The following is a 22,395-nucleotide window of genomic DNA, read 5'->3' on the forward strand; positions in this document are numbered from 1 at the left end:
CTTTCAGCCTAATTAGGGTGTGGACAGTGAAAGGAGGAACGTGAGGTGGCTGCGGTGACAGGCAGAAGTGGAAGGACCGTCAAGAAAGCCAAGCAAGTGAAATTGCCCACCACTGATCTACTCTGCAGCAATGCAGCAGGTTTTCACTTCAGAGTGAGCATCCTGCTCTCCCAGGATGTAAGGGAAGAGGCTGCCAGTACGGCTGGACTGGTGGAGGTGTTGCCAATTGGGAGCCAGCACTTCAGGGTTTCTGTGAAGTGCTCTGCTGTTGTGACAGCAGCCTCAAATTCACCTTTGGCTCAGGGACTAAAGTCACCGTCTGGCCAAGTGAGTGGGTTAATGCCTGTGTGTTGCAATCTCATCTCTGACAATGATGTCCAAAGGCTGTGCTGTGACTGGGCAAGAAAAGGGATTGTCTCGTTGAAATGCATAGTACTGATTTAAATACTGAAACGGTTCTTGCATTGTAAAAAAGCCACCTGTAGATGGGAATCTGGATAGGAAGGTGGACTTCATCAATTCCTCTGACCCTAGACTGGGTTCATGTTATTCACATCCCTTTTGTCATTCTAGACTAAAAAGAATTTGGGGCAGGGATCATTGAGTCCCTAGTTCTACTCCATAGAATTTACAAGCTCTTCAGGGACAGGGTTCTTTTACGGGTGGACTTTAAGGAAGGACGCTGGGCTTGACAGTAATGAGTGAGTGAGGTTTTGATGCACTGTGCCCCGATCTCATTTTGTGTGTGAATGCATTTTTCCAGTTAGGTATGACTTGGTTTACAGAGCTTCCATCAGCTTTTATCATGCAAAACTAGGTAGTTGTGCAAATTGGGAGCGTGCATTTGGACACTCTTGTCTAAATTACCCCAGTTTGGCTCCAACTGATTTCTTTTTGGGATTTGGTTGTAGTGGTTTTTTGGTGAAGTTTTTGTTGTTGTTCTTGTTTTTCAGTTTACTAGTTCAGCTCCAAGCTTCTGTGAATGCATGGCCTGAATTCAGGTTCTGATATGTGAAGTTTTTTGTGCTTTTCTTCTTTTGCACAACAAAGCAAGGCCAACCATTTTGGCATTCTCTCCTGAAAAGTGCCTGGTGTTCTCCAAGCAGCCTGAGAAAGCCATCCCTGAGTGTTCATCTTTCCCTCCTCTCTGTGTTGCTGTTCCCAAGGCAAATGCTATCTCTTGTTCAAGGGGCTCGTCCCTCTCCTACACAAGGAGACCAGAGTGGGTAAGAGAGCAGGCTGAGACTGGGGTTCTTGTTAGGGTGTGTAGCACTGTGTCAACAATGATGCAGGAAAACTCCAGTTCGGGCCAGGGACAAAGCTACATGTTCTGCCAGGTATGTTTTCTTCCCCTGCTCCTCCACTTTATGCTGTCTCCTCTTGCTGCATTCCCACTTTTAGCCCAACTTAAGATCAAAAAGCAAGTGAGAGGCGCAGCTGGAAGACATGGAGGATTTGATTTGTTTTCTCCCTAACCTTGGCACAGCTGGGCAAAGCCTTGGGGAGAGGTGCTGCTTCTGAAGTGGGTTGCTGGGCTTTTTGTTATGGAAGGAAATGCTGTGTGATTATGGCTCCAGCTACAACAAGCTGACCTTTGGCTCAGGGACCAGACTGTCTGTCCATCCCAGTGAGTGTGCAGCTATCCATTGGTTTTTCAGATGCCTCTCTTGCTATAGGGGTGTTTTTAGATTTATCTTTTTGTTTCACCTTCACACACCTGAAATGCCTTCTCTGCCATCATAGACTCCAAGAACACCTTCATCACAGCCTTTAAAGAGGTTGTGGTTGGACAGGGTAAATCTCAACTTGAGGTCTGCCTGATTTTTGAAAAAGCGTCCCCTGTGCCTTTCTGGGAATGTCCTTGTCAGCCAGAGTAATGGCTTCCTTGCTCTGGGGAGATGAGGGTGTTTGTGTAATGGCTTTTGCTGCTGTGAGTGTCAATGGGAACAGGTACACCTTTGGAGCTGGGACAAAGCTAAGTGTGAAGCCTTGTGAGTACTGTCAAAGCTGCTTTTTAGTCCTGCAGGGCAATGTAGAAATGTCCAAGGCAATAATGTCAGGGTGTAAATTTTGGGAAGCTTTCCTGTGAGCACGCACAACCCTGTGCCCTCTCTCTGGGCATGCAAAAGCGGCGAGTTGCTGTGGGAGGAGGCGGGCAGGGCAGATGGTTTGTCTTTGGAAGGGGAGAAAGCTCTTTACAAAGGCATGTAGGTGCCATGAGATTGAGAGAGATGTATATGTCTCAACAGGTATGTCTTCAGCAGCGCTAGCCACTCGTGAAGGGGCTCAAAGTCAGGGCTGCGACCCCTGTGGGCAAGGGCACTGCTGGAGGACAAGCAGCTGTGCATTAGCTTGGTGTATGGGGAAGGATGCTGTCGTAGTTCAGGAATTAGTGATTCCCCTTGTCTTTCACCATTTTTTTCTTATGCTGCCAGGAATGACAAATGTCAGCCTCTTCTGCAGGTGATGGTGTTTCCTTTCTGCTAGCTGCAGGGTTGTTGTAAAGCTGGCTGTGGCTGGGGGAATTTGCAGGGGCAGGTCTTAGCAAGCTCACCTTTGGGCATGGAAGCCGACTTTCTGTGAAACCCAGTAAGTAGCTCTGTGTTGACTGGCTTGTTGGCTGATATCTCGGGGAGGAAGGAGGACCTGGTTGCAGCACCATGTGGGTAGAGAGAATGGGCAGTGCATGGGGCAAGGGTCCTTTAACTCTCTCTGCTGAGAGGTCATTGCCTCCCCATACAAAGGCTTGCTGGCAGCTGGGTCTTCACTGCCACTCAGAGTTACCTGACAGGGAATATCAAGCTGCAAGAGGAACATCCGTTAACTTCAGCGCTCATGTGGGACTGGGGATGTTGAAGAAAGACAAGTGAATGCCCCAAAGGAGCATTTTGTGTGTTCCCAGGCAGTCACTGGGAAGCCACCAGTGCCACCATTCCTGAGGTCATGCTGTCTCTTCATGGCTCCCCACTGCTGGTTTTGGTTGTTGTAAAGCCCTCAAGCTGTAGGCTGCTGGGTGAACTATGGGCAAAGTAACGCAAACTCACCTTTAGGACAGGCACAAAGTGCTCTGAAAATCCCCATCCATGAGGGTGACTCTTTCCTCATCTGTCCACCTGGGCACGTGGTTGGACTTCCCACTTCATTCATTCCACGATCTTTTCTACCTGGATAGGTCAGAGGAATGTGATTAGAAAGACATCCCTATTTGGAGTCAGAGGCGTGTGACAAGGGTGACATCTGTTTTCCCCTTTCATCTCTATGGGAAATCTTGTACTGTCTTCTGGAGTAAAAGTCATGTGTGGTTTTTGTTAGTGGAAGTGTCATTGTGTGACTTCAGCATCCACCTGGAAAGTTGCTTTTGGGAGTGGAACACAATTGATGGTGAAGCCTGGTAGGTAGAAACCCAGCCTGAAGGAGTAAGGATAGGGAAGTCGCATCCCTTACTTGGAAAATAACCCCAGCTGAGCTGTTTTAGAAACTGGTCTGCAGAGGGATGGAACTTGTGTGTGTGTCAGTGTGATGGATACAGCAGCCAGAACCAAGAAAGACTTTTTGAAAGTGTGCAGTGTGTGGAGCAGAGTCCAGGGGAAGATCTTTGCTTTTAGGGCTGACTTTCTAGGGCTGAGTGAGGAATTGTGATCATAATCCTGCACATTTTCTTTACTTGGGACAAGGATATTATCTCTGTCAGAGCTGAAAGGGATGACTAGCTGCGGCTGTTTTACAAGAAGTGCCCTGCCAGTGACTCACAGCTTTGGAAGGAATAAGCTAGTGCGGGGAAGATGTGACTTAGAGGGTTTTTGTTGTGAAGGCAAACACTGTGGGACTAATTATGGCAACCAAATTGTCTTTGGAGGTGGAACTCAGCTAAGGATAAAACCCAGTAAGTTTTAAAGCCTTTTCCTGGTCCACTTGGTGGAACTGTTTTGTGGTCGTGAGGTGGTGTAACTGGAGGGAGACTGGTTCAATCTGTGGGGCTTTTTGCTCTGCTTTCTCTGGTAGCAGCAGAGATCTTGATTCAACAAGGCTGTGAATTTACTCCTTCTGCTTACTCTTGCCAGCTCCTGCTCTCTGCCTTTCACATAAGCAGGGTGGTGTCCCGAACCCTCTTGCTCAGGGACAGATATTTTGTGCCATAGCCATCCATACCTGTGACAGTTGGGGTGGGTTGCTGATGGCTCCGTCTAGCACAGCCCTGGGTGTCTGTCCTTTGCTCTGCTGAGGAAAGGCCAAATTAATGATGCTCTTGTTGGCACCAGAGTTCCATTTGTCATCCCTCCTGTCAACGAGATTCCCAAGAGATTTCTTATCAAGGCTACAGTTATTTCTGGCTTCAAATGCCTGGCGTTGATTGGAAGGAGCTGATCTCCTGGACATTAGTTGTAGAGTAACTGACATGAGAGTTATGGTTTTTGCAAGGGTGTGAAGGACTGTGTGAACACAGGGACCTACAAAGTGGTGCTGGGGACAGGGACACGCCTTATTGTGAAGCCCAGTGAGTACAACTGCTGCCCATGTTTCTTGTGCTCTGTACTCAAATCCCCCCTTTCCACCTCCATGAGCACTTACCCAGGGGACAGCCTGGAGACATCCTGGTGACAGGAGGTTTGGGGATGCCCATTGGTTCTGGCACAGGCAGACTGCCTATCTCTGCTCCTGCCCTGCAATCCCCCTGCCTCATGTCACCCTTCTGCTGCCACTCCCAGGTTTGGCAAGGCTGGCAACACTTTGTGGAGAGATGCTGCTTCTGAAATGGCTTGCTGAGCTTTTTGTTATGGAATGAAATGCTGTGTGATTATGACTCCAGCAAGCTGACCTTTGGCTCAGGGACCAGACTTTCTGTCCAGCCCAGTGAGTGTGCAGCTTTCCTGTATGTCTTTGACAAAACTCTTTCAGTGTCCACCAGAGCACCCTGTAGGTATTCTTGTGTCCGTGTCACCCTTCATAGCGGAAGGAGAATTTAGGCACTGTTTCATTTAAGGCAGGTGGTGAAGAGGAGTCTCATAGATGGTGAATTGCATGAAATCCCCACTCATACTGCTTGGGGCAGAGAGAGCAGTCCCTGAAAATGGGGTTCATACCCTTAGATCCAACAGTGCTCTTGATCCCACAGAGAGATCTTGAACACTTCAGCATGCAGCTGACTGTGAATGACAGCACTGTCTAGTCGAGGTGAGGGGGCCCAGCTTGACAAGGGGTAGGGAAGGTTTTTGTTGAGAGAGGAAATGCTGTGTGACCACAGGAGCTGGTCTGTATAAACCTGTCTTTGGCTCTGGAACAAGACTCACTGTTAGGCCATGTAAGTCCAACAGTGTTCCTCCACTTTCTGTTTTGTCTGAGGCTTTTCTTTGTGCGGTTGACAGCAGCAGTGTGGCTGGGGGTTTGACCATTTATGTGTGATGATATCTAGTGATGAACTTTGTTTTAAGGGAACATGCCAGCTTGGTCCAAAACAACCCTTCTTACTCTCAGTTTGCCTGGGATGAGCAAAGTGACCACATGCCTATTCCAGAATGTCCCAGCTGCCCCATGGTGAGGCTGTCCTACTCCACTGGATTCCAATGGAGTTTCTGTTGCAGTGGAAAGCACTGTCACGCTTCTGCTGCCCCTCCTAGCCTAGGCATGGCTGGGCAACAGCTTGGGGAGAGGTACGGCTTCTGGAGAGGGTTGCTGGGCTTTTTGTTATGGAAGGAAATGCTGTGTGATTTTGGTTTCAACTATGACAAACTGACTTTTGGCTCAGGGACCAGACTGTCCGTCCAGCCCAGTGAGTGTGCAGCTTTCTTGTGTGTCTTTTTGTTAAAAGCCCTTGAGTGTCTACCGTAGCGCTCTGTAGACTTAGCTGTTGTATCTGTGTCACTTTACAGATGGGAAGGAAATCATAGGCAATTTTTCATTTAATGCAGAGTATGTAAGCCATCACGGGAGTTTCTGAGAGAGTGGACATGCATAAAAAGTCCCAATTTGAAGTGCAACTTTATCTGAAACTGTGCCCTTAATTCTGGCACAAGAGAGACTGCCTATCTCTGCTCCTGCCCTGGGATCCTCCTGCCTCATGTCACCCTTCTACTGATCCCCCAAGCATAGACTTGGGCAAAGGCTTGGGGAGAGGTGCCGCCTCTGAAGTGGGTTGCTGGGCTTTTTGTTTCAGATGGAAATGCTGTGTGATTATGGCACTGGCTACAACAAACTGACCTTTGGCTTAGGGACTAGTCTTTCCATCCAGCCCAGTGTGTGTGCGGCTTTCCCGTGTCTCCCCTTTAAAAGGTCCTTGAGTGTCCACCGGAGCAGCTTGTAGACTTGCTGGTTGTATCTGGGACACATATGGGAGGGGAAGAAGAACATTGGCACTACTTTCTACAGTAACTGGCATGACAGCTGATGGTGTTTGCTGAGGTGTAAAGAACTGTGTGAATGCAGGGAACTACAAAATGACGCTGGGGACAGGGAAACCGATTAAGTACAAATGCTGCCCAGGTGGAGTATTTCTTGTGCTTTTTTATCCCAGTCCACCCTTTCCAACTCCCTGAGCACTTACCTTTTTCTGATCTGAGCAGGCTCATTCCTGGCTCTGACAGAGTCCAGGAAGTCCTGAGCCTTTCCTGAGCAGTGCTTTACTGGGCCCTTCTTTCCCTTAGCAGGAGGATCAGGGCCCGTCTTTTACTTAATGAGAGAACCAGACCTATTGCGGCAGAAGTGTGCACCAGTGGATAGTGGTTTACTGCAGTGTACAGCGTTTCTGGATGTCTGCTGAAAGTTTTCTCTTTACGGGGAACAAAGCCAGCACCTCAGGCTCCGCAAGAGCAGGGATTGCCTTTCTCACTAAGGAGGTAAATGAGCTTCTGTTCTTGTTGAGGGGAAAAACACTGTGTGAACTACAACAAGCTCACACTTGGCAAAGGGACACAACTCCACATTTTGCCTAGTAAGTGCTGCCACTTTCTAGTAGTCTCCTTCCATGTGGGGCAAAGATACCCACTGCCCAGCAAGCTTTCCAGCATCTCTCTTCCTGACCTTCTAGCTCTTCAGCTGTGGGGTTACATGCCACCTGCCTTCCTCCAGGAAAAGTTTTGGCTCAGGGCAGAAGGAACAGTCCTCCCAGACAGGGTTTGTATCCATAGGTCCAGGGGTGCTCTTGATCACACAGACAGATGGTGGTGGGTCTTCACTTCAGGATGCAGCTGACTCTCAGTGACATTCAGCACTGTCTAGTCAGTCTGTGGATGCTCAGCTTTGCCAAGTATTTGGGAAGGTTTTTGTTGAGAGAGAAAATGCTGTGTGACCACAGGAGCTGGTGCATATAAAACAGTCTTCGGCTCTGGAACAAGACTCACTGTTAGGACATGTAAGTCCAAGATTGCTCCTATGCTTTCTGTTTTCTGCAAGGCCTTGAGCCTGGAGACACTGTGGGGACAGAAGGGAGAGGAAGAAGTCATGTGTGTTAGTTCTGGCCCCATCCATGGCTTCATCCCACACAGCCAGGTTGTCATATTCCACTCTTGCCCTGGGATCCTCCTGCCTTATGTCACACTTCCACTAGTCGTCCAAGTCTAGACATGGACGGGCAAAAGACTGGGGAGAGGTACTGCTTCTGGAGAAGGTTGCTGGGCTTTTTGTTATGGGAGGAAATGCTGTGTGATTATGGCACTGGCTATGGCAAGCTGACCTTTGGCTCAGGGACCAGACTGTCCGTCACACCCAGTGAGTGTGCAGCTTTCCTGTGTGTCTTCTATCGAAAGTCCTTGAATGTCCACTGGACCTCCCTGTAGATATACTTGTTGTGTCTGCGTCACATTATAGAATGGAAGTAGAACATAGGTGCTATTTCAGTTTAGTCCTGTGCCCAGAAACATTTCCAGATGTTGAACTTTTGCTATTTAGAGAAAGATGCTACGGACATGGTGATCCAGGATGGTGATAGTCCGCCAGCCAACAGGAACAGAAGTGTGGTGGTTTAGGACATATGGACAGCTTGACCAACTCGTGCTCAGTACCTGTGTATGGCTTTGTAAGGCCGTGCGGGATCGTAAAGGGGGTTGAGTTCTATTCCTTCCCTTAGAACTTTCAGGGTACTTGGGCAAGGCTCTGATGTTGCTTGGTGCAAAGGTTTCCTGAGAGTCATGTGAAATAGCTCTAGGTAGGTAGATTGTCTTTCTGAGCATAACCAGATCATTATGACACTTGCTTTCAGCCTAATTAGGGTGTGGACAGTGAAAGGAGGAACGTGAGGTGGCTGCGGTGACAGGCAGAAGTGGAAGGACCGTCAAGAAAGCCAAGCAAGTGAAATTGCCCACCACTGATCTACTCTGCAGCAATGCAGCAGGTTTTCACTTCAGAGTGAGCATCCCGCTCTCCCAGGATGTAAGGGAAGAGGCTGCCAGTACGGCTGGACTGGTGGAGGTGTTGCCAATTGGGAGCCAGCACTTCAGGGTTTCTGTGAAGTGCTCTGCTGTTGTGACAGCAGCCTCAAATTCACCTTTGGCTCAGGGACTAAAGTCACCGTCTGGCCAAGTGAGTGGGTTAATGCCTGTGTGTTGCAATCTCATCTCTGACAATGATGTCCAAAGGCTGTGCTGTGACTGGGCAAGAAAAGGGATTGTCTCGTTGAAATGCATAGTACTGATTTAAATACTGAAACGGTTCTTGCATTGTAAAAAAGCCACCTGTAGATGGAAATCTGGATAGGAAGGTGGACTTCATCAATTCCTCTGACCCTAGACTGGGTTCATGTTATTCACATCCCTTTTGCCATTCCTGATCACTGTCTTTGGAACAGTGATCAGGAAGTGTTTCCTGCCAACTCAGGAGTAGGTTCTTCCCATCTCTCATACCTGAGGTGACTGTAATCAAATCTAGTTATTCCCATGCATGTGAACAGTGAAGAAGGTCTTTGGCAAAGAGAGGCTGGAGGAGGTCGTGCAGGACTGTGTGGGTATTTATAGTTTCTCTCAGAGGCAGATCCACGATTGGATGTATCCAAGCCCTCCAAGAGGCACTGAGGCGGCTGAATGAAGAGGCCCATTTTGTAAAGACTTGTGACACTGTGCTAATGCTGGAGGATGGGGAAAACTCACATGGGGAAGTGGGACCCGACTTCTCGTTGCCCCAGGTGAGCTGTCTCTTCTTTGAGTCAAGGCAGATGCAACACTGATGACACTGTGCTCTGTCTTCAAAAACAAGAGGGTAGTGGCTCTGTGGAGCAATTTGGGATGGTTTTAGTATTCCCTGGAAAGAAGTGGCAGACTTCCTATTTAACCAATGTGCACCAGGAAAGCGTCCATCCTAGGGAAAGGGAGCAAGTGAAAAGTGAAAAGAAGGAAGTGAAATCCAAGAAGAGAGAAGTGGAAAAGAATCTAACAGTCTTTAGTGAGTGGTGAGAGTTTGGATTTGTCAAGGATGGAGGTGGAAAGGGAGGGAAGAGCCCCGTGAGTCTTCCTTGTGGTATTAATGGGACTGTATTGTGGGGAGGAAGAAGAACAAGCAGTGGACACGTAGGTAAGACGTAATGCATTGCAAGCGTTTGTGTGGAGAAATGGAAGGATTTCCTTGAGGAAAGTCGTCCAGGTGGTCTGTGGTGGATAGGAGTGTGCAGAGGTTTTTGCTCTGGCAGACAACACAGTGTCTATGAATACCTACCAATTTACGTTTGGACATGGAACCAGGCTCGTGGTAAAAGCAAGTAAGATTTCTGAGATTTGGGACACTGAGTTGTTCAGTGGAAAAATTCAACCCACCCAAGCGCAAGGTTAATGTTTGCTAAGAGAGGCGCAAAATGCGGTTCAGAAGCTGGCTGTTGCCAAAAAGTCATAACAGTGACCTCTTGGTTACCGTAGTATCTGCTGGATATTGCAAAAGAGGAAAGATGGTCCTCAGAGGAATGAAGTAAATTGCACAAGCTGTGGAGCTCTCCTGTGACATAAGATGTAAAAACCTTTCCTTCCAGTAGTGTAATGACCTCAGGTTTGGAGTAGGAACTAACCACCTTCTTTCTCCAGGCACGGGAACATTGCAAGTTAGGTAAATGACTAACTGTAGCTCAGGTACGCTCAGGTTTGAAAACTAGTCACAGAAAACTCTGTAGTTTATTTCTTCCCTTCATCTGGAATAAAATGATGGGTAAGAAAATTGGTCGCTAACTATAAACAAGGGGGGAATTCCTGCTAGCTGCTTGGGTTTGGAGATATACAATGCAACAATCCCGAAGGAAAGAAAAAAAATAATTAGTTCTTTCCTCCTTTGAAAACTGTGAGTTTATACTCACACCTAAGAAGCTTTCCCGAGCATTGGAATCAGAAACCTCAAGTAAAATTTTTCACTAGTTCAGTAATTAATCTCAAGTTCAGCCAGAGTTGTAGATTCTTCAGGATATTTTTGACTTTCACAGAAGGAAAAATAGGTAAGAAAAGTCAAGCTCTTGTAGAAGACTGCCAAACCAATATTTTTTCCCCATTGGAAGAGAGTGAAAGGAATTGTAAATGCTTCACCCGTGGCTTAGGTGTTCTCTCAGCTTTCTCAGAAATTAAATCCCGTTTTCTCTTCGGCATGGAGAGCAGACTGAATTGTGCTCTAGGTTTTGCAGGAAGAATGGGAGAGAGGTGTCACTGGTGCTTGGATTTTGTTTACTCATTAAGCAATGAATTAGCTATGATCTTATACTCCCTAGATTTTACAAGCTCTTCAGGGACAGGGTTCTTTTACGGGTGGACTTTAAGGAAGGACGCTGGGCTTGACAGTAATGAGTGAGTGAGGTTTTGATGCACTGTGCCCCGATCTCATTTTGTGTGTGAATGCATTTTTCCAGTTAGGTATGACTTGGTTTACAGAGCTTCCATCAGCTTTTATCATGCAAAACTAGGTAGTTGTGCAAATTGGGAGCGTGCATTTGGACACTCTTGTCTAAATTACCCCAGTTTGGCTCCAACTGATTTCTTTTTGGGATTTGGTTGTAGTGGTTTTTTGGTGAAGTTTTTGTTGTTGTTCTTGTTTTTCTATTTGCTATCCCAGCTCCAAGCTTCTGTGAATGCATGGCCTGAATTCGGGTTTTGATATTTGATTTTTCTGTATTATTCTTTTCAGCCCTTCTCAAAATAAGTATGCCATTCAGTTCCTTCTGCTATCTAGGGCAACTCAGCTTCTCTGTGGCCCTGGATGATGGAAAATTGACTATTGCGCTTATAGAGTGCTTGCTTGTGCGTGTGTAGCTGTAGGATCATCACTGCTGAACCCAAACTGCCATGGAAGACCTAGTTCTGGAGAAGATCGAGGGGAGATTTCTGTTGTGTGCTGAAGTACTGTGCAGTCTTCAGGGCATGAATCAAGCCCACGTTTGGTCGTGGAACCCCCCCCTCACACTGAAACCCAGCAAGTATTAATTAATACAATACGAAGTGCAGCCTGCAAAGGAAGGTGATCATTGCAAGAGAACAGAGCAGAAAGGTAACACAGACTGGTGAGACTGGTGGCAGCAGTCAGAAAGCTTCTAAACACTGTCTGGAAAGTTGTATAAGCAACTGATTGACAGATGCTGCTATTGTGTGGAGACAGAGGAAAGAATGAACAGGTGACTAATTAGGTGGTGGACAATAGCTAGACTAGTGAGTGTCAGGAATGATTAAGTAGGCAGAGGAATGTGGCTGGAGGAAGTGTTTATTTCAACATACATGCTGAGGCCAATAACCTTGGTTAGATTATTCCAATAAGCATTTTGCATTGCCATGTTCTCAAGTCTTAATCCAGCGTATATGCAGAGCAGTGCACCATTTTGCAAAGCACAGTGTCACAGTGTCACTGTGAGCTATGGCAAACTTACATTCGGAGCTGGAACCAAACTGGCAGTTTCTCTAGGTACGTCTGAATTCTCACGTCGTTCATCTTGGAAGTAATTTCATTTTTTAAGTTATTTTGCCTATTTCATCATTCCACAATATATTAGGAATAGGACTATAAATTTTCAGCTCGTATAAGAGCAAGTGATTTCCATGGCTACATATATATTTTCCCCTCCCTATTCCTGATGATGAACTATCCATAGCGGAAGTTTCATATGTGCAAGAGGATTTTTCTTGGAAAGTCAACAGGAAGTGGGATCCTAAATCAAAGATCCTCATGTAGAGGAGAAGAAAAGGGAAATAAAGCCAGCATGGGCCAGCAAAATGTAGAGTGGTGAGACTAGTCTCATAAAGCTGTAGCAGGTAAAAAAGACTGTTCTAGCATGTGGATGCTCATACTTTAAGATAACAAAACTCCTAGTTTTGTTACGCAGATGCAAAATATAAGCACATATTGGGTCTTTGCTTTGGAGATCCTCAATAAAGCTGTAATGATAGGTGGATTCTGTTCTGGATAGGTTCTGTAATATTGTGAAGCATTATATAAATACTGGAAGCTTAGGAAGCAAGCTTGTTCCTGAGAATGATACCAAATTTGTATTCACAGCCAACTAGTTGAGTACTGTGAAATTACCTTGACCTTCAACATCCACATGAAGCTTGGAGAACATTAGAAGTGAAGTTCTGAAACTGCTGGAGAACAGTGTGAGAAGTCTTAAAAGCTAGGGTGCAATAGATATCCAGACAGAGGGGAAAGTGGTCAAGAAGCAAAGTTCATTACTGAATGACTTTTGTGGAAAGATGGAAAGGTGACCCTGACCACAAAATATTTTTCTCTGAAGAAAAAAGCAGGAAAAACATTGTGCTTTGGCAGTTGCTGCCACAAGTGTCTGAAAAAAATTCCCCCAAGCCCCCACACTTCTTCTCTTGTCTGAAACTCTTTTGAAAAGGGAAAGAAAGTAAGGCAGATCCTGAAACACCAATATTTTTCTGTAAATATATAATTTTTTTCCAAATTTCTTAAGAAAATAATACTTTTAGGAGCATTTAATATCTAAATGCTTTGGATTTACTCTAGCAAAATAATGTTTCCATTTCTTAAAACGGAAGGACACTTTCAAAATAATTTATTCTGAAAGTTAAAAAACACAGCAATATAAAGAAACTATTAATTCTGAAAACCTCTGGGGAAATTCCTCATATTTCAAATGACCCTCCTGACGCTGTTCAAAAACATCTGAGAAAATTAAGAAACTCAAGTTTATATGGAGCTATCAACAAGCTAAATGAGCTATAAATCAAGGCTCTGCCTGAGTTCATTTACACGTGCCCTAATTTACCATTATAGTCATATCTATATGCAACTGCTTCAGATCTCGCTCTGGTCACAGTGTAGAACCTAAGAGCTTCCTGAATGCATATTGAAACCTCAGTGGTTAATGACAGAATAAGCAATGGTGTCCCTGCCACAAAAAAAATTTCATACCAAGAAGTGTGCTTTCTACTTACAAGCTAAATGGCCAATTTGCTCTGGAATCACTCTTAACTAATTCAGATGGTGAATCCAAGAGAATGGTATGATGGAGTTTGTACTTCATCATCAAACACTAGATAAGCTGTGAAGTAACAGTAAATAAACTAATTTTTGAGAGAGGAATCTGACTGACAGACTAAATAAATGCGGAATGAGATGAAGAATAGAACTTGTGATGCAGGTAGCCTTCTGGACAGAATGGAATAAATATGATGGAGGGGAATATTAAGGAACAAGTGTCTGGGAGTTTGAAAGATGCAAAACAACACATGGAAAGAAAATCAGAAAATAATAGTCCTAGATAGATGGAACTGTCTAATTGCAGAGATAAATACAATTTCTTTTGGTGGAGTGTTTCACCATTGAAGATTCCATTCAATATCAGTCTGGATATTGTAGGGGCCTGTGCTATTGTGTGACTATGGAAGTAGTTACAAACTCACATTTGGATCTGGGACAAGACTTCTGGTTTTGCCAGGTACGTTTATCCTGATGTTTTGGCTGATTTGCAAGTTTGTTGTGGATAAACACCAAGATCTGGGAAGTGGCAGCTGTCAAAGGCATAATAGCCTGAGGTCTCACTTTAACCAGCCAAATTTATTCCACAGCAGCTGTCCAAGCAGTCTGCCTTGAGGCAGCTGCAGGCAGGCATGTGCTTTCAGTGCTCTTCCATCAGTTGCGTTCCTGTGATAAGCTACAACAAAGACTGTTTTTGCTCTTGTTAAGCTAAGTCGTGAATTTGTTTTCTTCTGAGGGTTAATCCATGCCACTTCCATTGGCCTCAAGCAAAGTCATGGATGATATAAATCTGATGAAAGTGCATTGAAACACAAGAATTGTTATCCTATTTATATTGCTGGACACGAGCCAGCAACATGCACTCACAGCCCAGAAAGCCAAGTATATCCTGGGCTGCATCAAAAGAAACATGGCCAGCAGGTCGAGGGTGGTGATCATGTCCCTCTACTCTGCTCTGGAGAGACGCCACCTCCTGTAGTGCATCCAGCTCTTGAGTCCTTAGTATGAGAAAGACATGGACCTGTTAGAGCAGGTCCAAAGGAGGGATACAAAAATCATCAGAAGCATGGAACACATCTCCTGTGAGGAAAGGCAAAGAGAGTTGGCATTGTTCAGCCTGGAGAAGGCTCTGGGGAGACCTTATTGCAGCCTTTCAATACTTAATGGGGAGTAATACGAAAGTTGGAGACAAACTTTTTAGTAGGGCCTGTAGCAATAGGAAAAGGGGTAATTGTTTTAAACTAAAATGGGGATAGTGTGCCCAGTAGGACTAGGGAATTGATTGTGCTGCTGTACTCGGCACTGGTGAGGCCTCACCTCGAATACTGTGTTCAGTTTTGGGCCCCTCACTACAAGATAGACATTAAGGTGCTGGAGCATGTCCAGAGAAGGGCAACAAAGCTGGTGAGGGGTCTAGAGCACAAGTCTTATGAGGAGATTCTAAAATTCTCTTATGATTCTAAAAGAGGGTAGATTCAGACTAGAAATAAGGGAAAAAAGTTTTTACTATGAGGGTGGTGAAACACTGGAACAGGTTTCACAGAGAGGTGTTAGATGCCCCATCCCTGGACACATTCAAGGTCAGGTTAGATGTGGCTCTGAGCAACCTGATCTAGTTGAAGACGTTTCTGGTCTTTACAGGGGTGGTTGGTCTAGATGACATTTAAAGGTCCGTTCCAACCCAAACCATGCTTTGATTCTATGATTCAGAAAATACCCACTTATGGTGATTATCATCATTTTAGCTGGTCTTTGCTTGTAACAGAATCCCACCAAGGTCATACTTAACACTTACTTCTGCTACCACATATCTAAATAAATGAGAGTATATGAATCCTAAAGTAACAGAGTTAGAAGGCTGAGATTGCCTTTGCAACTGCCTGTGAAGCTCTAAGATCTAGACAGGGTCACAATGTGACACTGAAACCTGTAAGGAGATAACCAAGGTTAAAGGGGTTCTTGCAATGGTTTCCTGGGTCGTGTGAACTATGGGAGGTGGAGAAGGATACAAGCTGACATTAGGAAAAGGAATCTTGCTGGTGATCAAGCCAGGTAGGCAGTAAACGGTCAAAAATTCAGGAGAAAACTTGGACTGAAAGGCAACAGCCCTAATTACATGACACAATGAAATGGAATTTTAGGTGATGTTACAGATGGAAAAACAGAGATTGTTCCTAGTATTGCCCCAAAAGGTGTAATACACAACTGTACTGAGTGAGTGAATGAACATTTTTTTATTTGATCTCCCTCTTTCTGACCCTGATAATTTTCTAGGAGATTTCTTTGGTCCTTTGATTGTGAGATATATCAATGTGTATCATCATTGCTTCCTTAAGATATTGCCTGCTCTGGAATGTCTGTTGACCTGGTTGAGAGTATGCATTGGGACAACCAGTCTACATTTTTGTAGAGATTGACACCAGTGTGCCAATCAGGGATATGTGAAACTCACATTTGGAACTGGGACCCAACTTCTTGTTGCCCCAAGTAAGTTCGAGCTTTCTGTTCCATATTAACACCAGGACTGGCAAATCATTTGTTCTTTGGGTAGATGGAATAGGGACTTTCATGGAAGCATGTTCCAATTGCTTTTCAGCTTCCCTTGACAAAAACCAGTTGGAATAGAGATGCTGTCTTGGAATCCAAGGAGTGCTTGGCTATGGTGTGGCAGTGACCCACTGCAGGAAAGAACAGCTAGAGAAGCTGGTAATGTTCACACAGGTTTAATAGTCACAACATGGTGCATAGAGTTACATAGAGTGCTGCAAGCAGTTCACACAAGGCTGAACGCTACATAAAAAGTTTAGCACTTTTATAGAGTTTCTGGCTATTAAAGTTTTCAGACTTGATTTTTGCATCTTTAAAATAATAGCTGTAGGTTACTCTGACTAATGGCCTAGAGATTGGATATTCTAACTCTCAGCCTAAGAGAATATGTCATGATTTTTTGGTTTTAAAATCTGAAAGTAAAGTCCCCTTCTATATTTGTAAAAGCTGATGTTACAATGTGAGCAGTCAGGAACTACAAAAATTGTATTTGGAAGCAGAACCAAACTTGTTGTGAGGCGTGGTAACTCCCTTTCCTTTCCTTGGTTATATTTTAAAATGCTTTAGGAACCTGAAAAGATGGAATGAAATTTCAAATATCTTGTCTGTCATCCTCTGGTAGACAGCTTTCCTACATATTTTGAATGAGGAGACATTGGAATATGCAGCTGGTAGCCAGGAATTTGTTGCAAAGGCTTCTTGTTGAGCGGAAAACTGAAAGACACAGTAAATTTGTGTTTGGAAGAGGGACTAGGTTTAAAGTCAACCCAGGTGAGTAAGATTTGGAGAAGGACAGGCTATGAAGGTATGAAGGTGGGAGCAATATCCACTGGTTAGGGTTTCTGAATAGGTCTACCATTATGAAGAATGAACATAAACCCTAGATGAAGAGGGGAGGGAGGAGTGAAGGCTGAAAGAAAATGAACCCAGGATTATTTCTCAAGAGGGTGCTTCTGAAGATGGAGCAGGGAGACTGAGAACAGTGGAAATGAGATGGCATCATCAGTGTTTTAGGTTAATGATGTTGGCATATCATTAACATTAACTTCTGAGTCCTGTCGGACAATGATAATGTTTTGCCTTAGATTGAGTGGAAAAAAAATCAGAGATACATCTGGGTTCATGTTTAAGTCTTAGTTTCACAGTGCATTGTGAAGGAATTTCCCAGATGACTTAGAGTATAGTATTTGCAATGATTCAAACTGGCGTGCGTGGGATACTGGAGCTAGGAGAGTAATTTCTGGAAATGGCACAAGACTATGATCCCAAATAAGTTATCTAATTACATATACCCATTAAATACACTGATCAGGAAAGGATATAATTTTGGTGTGAAAGAGACATCTACATCTGAGGCAATTCCACAAGTGTACAATCAAAAGTTCTTTTGACTTTTTGATATCAACACAAAAATGATCTTCCACCTGTTTTTAAAGAGGGATTTTAAGTTGATTCTTTTGCATAGTTTTTTTTCTTACTCATTGAACAAATGTGATTTTTTTTGGCTGGTGCTACATAAATAGTTAATCTCTAATTGAGAAAGTTTCTCTTTTTTTGAGTTGAAATTATCTGAATTGAGGGTTGGACTAGATGACTTTTAAAGGTCCCTTCCAACCCAACCCATTCTATGATTCAATGCATTTTTTTCTAGAAACTAAATCTCTGGCATATAAAATTGAAAACTTGTTCTGGCAATTAAAACTTACTGTGATTTTGGAAGAAAAAAGTACGCAAATCATTTTGTGAAAATGACAGAGGTTCTCAGGAGGTTCATGAACGGCCACTTCAAGTCTTTTTGTTTCCAGACAATTGTTACAGATGGGTTAAGCCATCTCATTCACCTGGGCTTTAAAGAGCAGATTAGGTAAGCAGAATTGCTCCTTCTGACCCCCCCAAAATGTTCCCTTAACATTGTTGAAAGGAGCAGCAGAGATCATAGTAAATCTCTCCCACAGTTTAGGTGATGCATGAATCTACACATGAACACAAATAGTGTGTTGCTTCCCAATATGAAATTTAAGAAAACTTCATCTCAACTTTTCCTTAATGTGAACACATCCTGGTACTAGAGGACTATTTAGTCCATCGGACACTTGATTTCTCCTCACATACCGGGTATCTTCCTCTATTAATTCAGTTTTAGTTTTGGTTCAGCTAGAAATCTTCCCCTTTAATGGTTAATCTTCCCCTTTAAAGGTTTGTGAGAAAGATCTTGGCTGGTTTTGGTAGTTTGACTTCCCCAAGTGTAATTACAGAGGCAATGACAAACAATTTTTTGGGATGGAGACCAGAATTATGCCTGAACCCTGTAAGTGAAGGAGTTTCACATTTGCAAATACTGAATCTCTGCACAGAGTCTTCGTACCTTGGATGACTTGGCTGAGGCTGGAACTAGGACCTGGCCTCTTTTATCTGAGTGCCTCCAGACACGAGCACTGGAAGTCTAGAGAAGGGTTCAGGTACTAGATGTGGACATCTAGTCTTACTGTAGACATCCTAGCATCCGTGTAGTGCTGGCAGATTTCACAAAGGACCTCTGGTAGATCTTTTGGAACTTCCTTTGGAGGACAGTCAACAAACATCACTAAAGTGCTTGTTAAGTCACCGGAGTTGCCCCTCTGGGGTCAAGATTAGCCTGTATGAGAGTGTGAGTAAGTATATATTTCATGTGGGTTGGGTGATAGCTCCAGGTTAACTCCAGCTGTGGAATATCACGTCACAGGCTGAGGAATAGTAAGAGGATCACAGACCTCTGTCACACCAATTCCAATCTGACCAGAGATTCAGAAAGTTTGCTTTGTAGGGAATGGAGAATGAGATAAATGTCTGTATAACACAAGCTGTGTGTTAAACCAGTTGAGGGTTTCTACTGGAGCTTGTTTGGAAAAAAAGGTGTAGATCTCAGTCTGATGTTGGAACAGGCTGTGCTTTCCCAAAATATGCCTCTGGAGTTTGCTTTCTCTGTAGACTGGTCAGAAATAGCATTCCAACAGCTCCTTTCCTTCCACTTGGAAGATATCCTTCAGTAAAGATTAAATTAGGCAGGGTGGACAGCTCAGAGTATCATGATTTACTTCTCAATCTTTCCTGCAAATACAGGTCATAAATATCAATACAGCATCTCCAACACATACACCAACTCACTAAGACAGAAAAACAGGAAACATAGGTCACAGTGCTGTGGTTATAATAGCTGATATTTACCAAGACAGCTATCTGCAAACTTTCGTAACAGTTTGCAAATATGCAAAGGAACTTAACGGAAAAAGGCTCGAGTACCGGAACAAAGTCAGCAGTCTGAGCAAGAACAAGAAATGAGTATTTTGCAAAACAAGTGCTGCTGAAGCTGCCTGCAAAAGACAGACCTCATTTTTTTATCTGCTCAAGATAAAAGCATTGCACAGATTGAAAGGGAGAAAAACATCCTAATTTGGGGAGAAGTAAATGTAGATGTTCAGAAAGCATAGTACTCATTATGAGAGAGAAGCAGAAGAGCTTGATCAGTTCCTCCTCTGCTCATTTGTATCCACGTACTCCATGACAATGATGGACCCTGGTTCATCTGTATTTTATACAGGGGTCTACCATCAAGCTTTTTATGTGCTCCTGTCTCCCTCTCCCTAACAAATAATCACTGAAAGCTATTTCTAAAACAATAACTGGGAGCTTGAGAGGTGGGAAGTGGGGTTGGGAGAGTCAGAATATACATTAGACTATATTCTGTGTAGTGGGGAAAGACGGTCTCATCAGGTTTTTCAAAACCAGGGCTAGAGAATGAATCATTAGACTTTGTGGGTTAGGTTTTTTTCTGAGATCATACTAATAAAGAAGTATGGCTATTTCTCTAAGATGCTGACATCTGGTAATTGAACAGATGAAAAGCACCTGTCTCAGTGACAGAACTAGGGTCTCCACTTGCATAAGATTTTGAGACAGTTTCTAAAACCCAAGATTTAGTCCAAAATTCCCCCATGGGAAGAAAGTAAAACTTCTTCATCAGGGAGCTTAGCTGTCTTTAATATTTCTACAGTATTTACCAGTACAGTGTGTGAACAGGGATGAAGCAAATATTAATCTAAACTCTCAACCCTATACAACAACAATTTGTCAGTTTATAAATCTGAACTGAAGCTCCAGTTCAACCCCGTGATTGTGAAGTCCAATGGAAAATGAAGCCAGAGGGTTGCTGAGAGCCCCACATCTGCATCTTGGCTACAGTATGTCTTTAATGACATTTCATCTGCTTATCATTACAGTACTGCAATGCCCATAACAAAATTTACTATTACGCATGAACAAGGATTTAGGAAAGCACCTTCTCAAAGAATCAGACTTCAAGAGCTGGACAAGATGAAATGTATGCTCAGAGTACAAGTTTGCAAAGCTAAATGTGCAAAAAAAGAGTTTAACCACAGGTAGTGTTTTGACATGTGTGGAAAATCCTAGTCTAACTGACTTGCTAGCAGAATTTGAAGCAAAACACAGAAATAAACCCCAGGTGTCTTATATCTGCAGCCTTTAGTCCCCCAAACTCCTCTTCTGCAGGGTAAAATTAAGTAAAAAGATCTTGCACTGCACTGTCAGGTGGTGGAACATAATGAAACATTTGTTTCATCTTTCTTCCCCTAAATGGAGCCATGTGTTTCTACTTTGCAGTGGCTTTCCTAGCTTTCTCCTATAGGAACAAAATTAGCTGGACTGGTGGACACACTTAAGACCTGATAGTTTACCCACTGTCCCTCAGGACAGGTGGAGGAAGTGGGATTTTGAATGTCAGTAGTGGATTTGAGTACACATTTGCAGGAAAGGCAGGATTCTCCTCAGACAAACGTCATAGCAGTGAGGTAAGAAGAGAGTGCTCTCTCTGCCTCTTATACACGTTCCTGAGCACATCCGGGCCAAGATCCAAAAGGAAGCCCAGGCTGCAGAGTTGAGTTAAATGAGCTGTTACAGAGAGGAATGACTAGGTTAGATATGGACATCCAGGCTGTGGATACCCACATGAGTGTCATCTGAGATGCTCTAGTGATCCTGTCTGGCCATTCTCTGTGTCTCCCACACAACTTAAGTCAACGTAAGTCTCATGTAGTTCCTGCATCATCTGCTCTGGATGCCTTCGTTCTCTAAAGGTGTCCTAGCACAGGATCCCTATGATCAGGCAACTTCCCACTAGAATAATGTAAAAACCTCCATACCTAAGTGTCTGTATGTTAAGATTGAAGGAACTATGACTTTGTCCTCTCATCTAATGGCTCTTCTCTTCTCCATTTTCAGATATTACTCCATCTCCTTCAGTCTACAGGCTGACGTCTAAAGATGATGAGGATTTGGAAATGTGCCTTATCACGGATTACTCCCCTGAAAAGCTTACTCTTAAGTCAGCTGATAAGCAGACAAATGCTATTGTGGAGGTGGCAACATCCGAGAACAAACAAGAAGCGAGCTACCTGTCAACCTACTGGGACAAGAAACATGCAATGCAATGTGGTGCAAGTGATAAGGACCTTGGAGACCTGGAAGGAGAGGATCCTGAAAGTGGTAATGGCATTGTTGGATGTGTGTGCAAGTCTAGAGCTACTCTGGTCCCTGTACTATTAGTATGAGCAGGACTTGTTCACATCTCCCAACCCCACAAGAAATGCTAAATTATGCTCCCACGCTCCAGAGGAATATTGCCTTGTTGCCGCTGCTTTCTTTTGCCTTCCTCCTTGGTGGAAGGGTCAGTAGGCTGGTATAGTCACAGCAGAGAGATCCTAACATCACACTGTGGGGGCTATAAAGTTGAAATTTCTTTGTCCGATGGGGTGCTAAAGTTTAATTAGGTCTTGTTTTATGCTTGCCCTGAAAACAGCAGAATGAGTGTTTATGGGAGGGTTTAGTGGCCAGAAACTCTAATCCAGCCCTTCTAAGTAGAGATATCTTTATGAACTCCTGAAGAAGTACATTTCTGTTATTAATAAAATTTATTTTTACTATTTGCAGGTGACAGCGCTGTCTGTGTTACAGGGGTGTCTCTGCACTTCAGGACAGGTACGTACACAGCATTTTAAGAGTAAAGCTCAGCCTGATTAGAGGAAATGTCTTCCCAAGTTTTTGCTAATGTTCCCTGTTTGCAGAATTCCTGTTGGAGCAAAAAGCTCAGACTGGAAATTTCCAAAAGGGTCCCACAGGTTTTAAACATCAAGGCTGGAAGTCATCGCGTTAATGTAATCTTCCAGAGCTGAGATGGTAATTTAACGTGACCCGTGTAGCCAGTGCCTACATGCTCTTGCTAGGACTAGCCAAACAACTGCTCCCCATCACATAATGATTTACAGTACTGATATGAGTCAGCCTTACTGGATGTCTGGCTGCATTTCACACTTCAAAAGAGTTGTTTTTATTTTTGGGTGCACAAACACCTGATGAACCAAAAGATAAGCAGGTGGTTTCTGCAGGGAGTGCTCAACAAGCAGGGCTGCACTCAAG

The 22,395-nt window shown here is 44.0% G+C and overlaps 1 protein-coding gene across 1 annotated transcript in view; it reads left to right on the plus strand.

The window, feature by feature from the left end:
• LOC141732867 (M1-specific T cell receptor alpha chain-like) overlaps positions 1-22,395 on the plus strand; it is a 341,791-nt gene that overhangs the window by 317,065 nt on the left and 2,331 nt on the right. Inside the window, exons 3-5 of the mRNA XM_074562313.1 lie at positions 13,781-13,840; positions 21,202-21,465; positions 21,910-21,957. Coding sequence (XP_074418414.1) covers positions 13,781-13,840; positions 21,202-21,465; positions 21,910-21,957 — 372 coding nt within the window. The remainder of the gene's footprint in view (positions 1-13,780; positions 13,841-21,201; positions 21,466-21,909; positions 21,958-22,395) is intronic.

The sequence above is a fragment of the Larus michahellis genome, chromosome 18 (assembly GCF_964199755.1).
Source record: "Larus michahellis chromosome 18, bLarMic1.1, whole genome shotgun sequence".
Lineage (NCBI taxonomy): Eukaryota > Metazoa > Chordata > Aves > Charadriiformes > Laridae > Larus > Larus michahellis.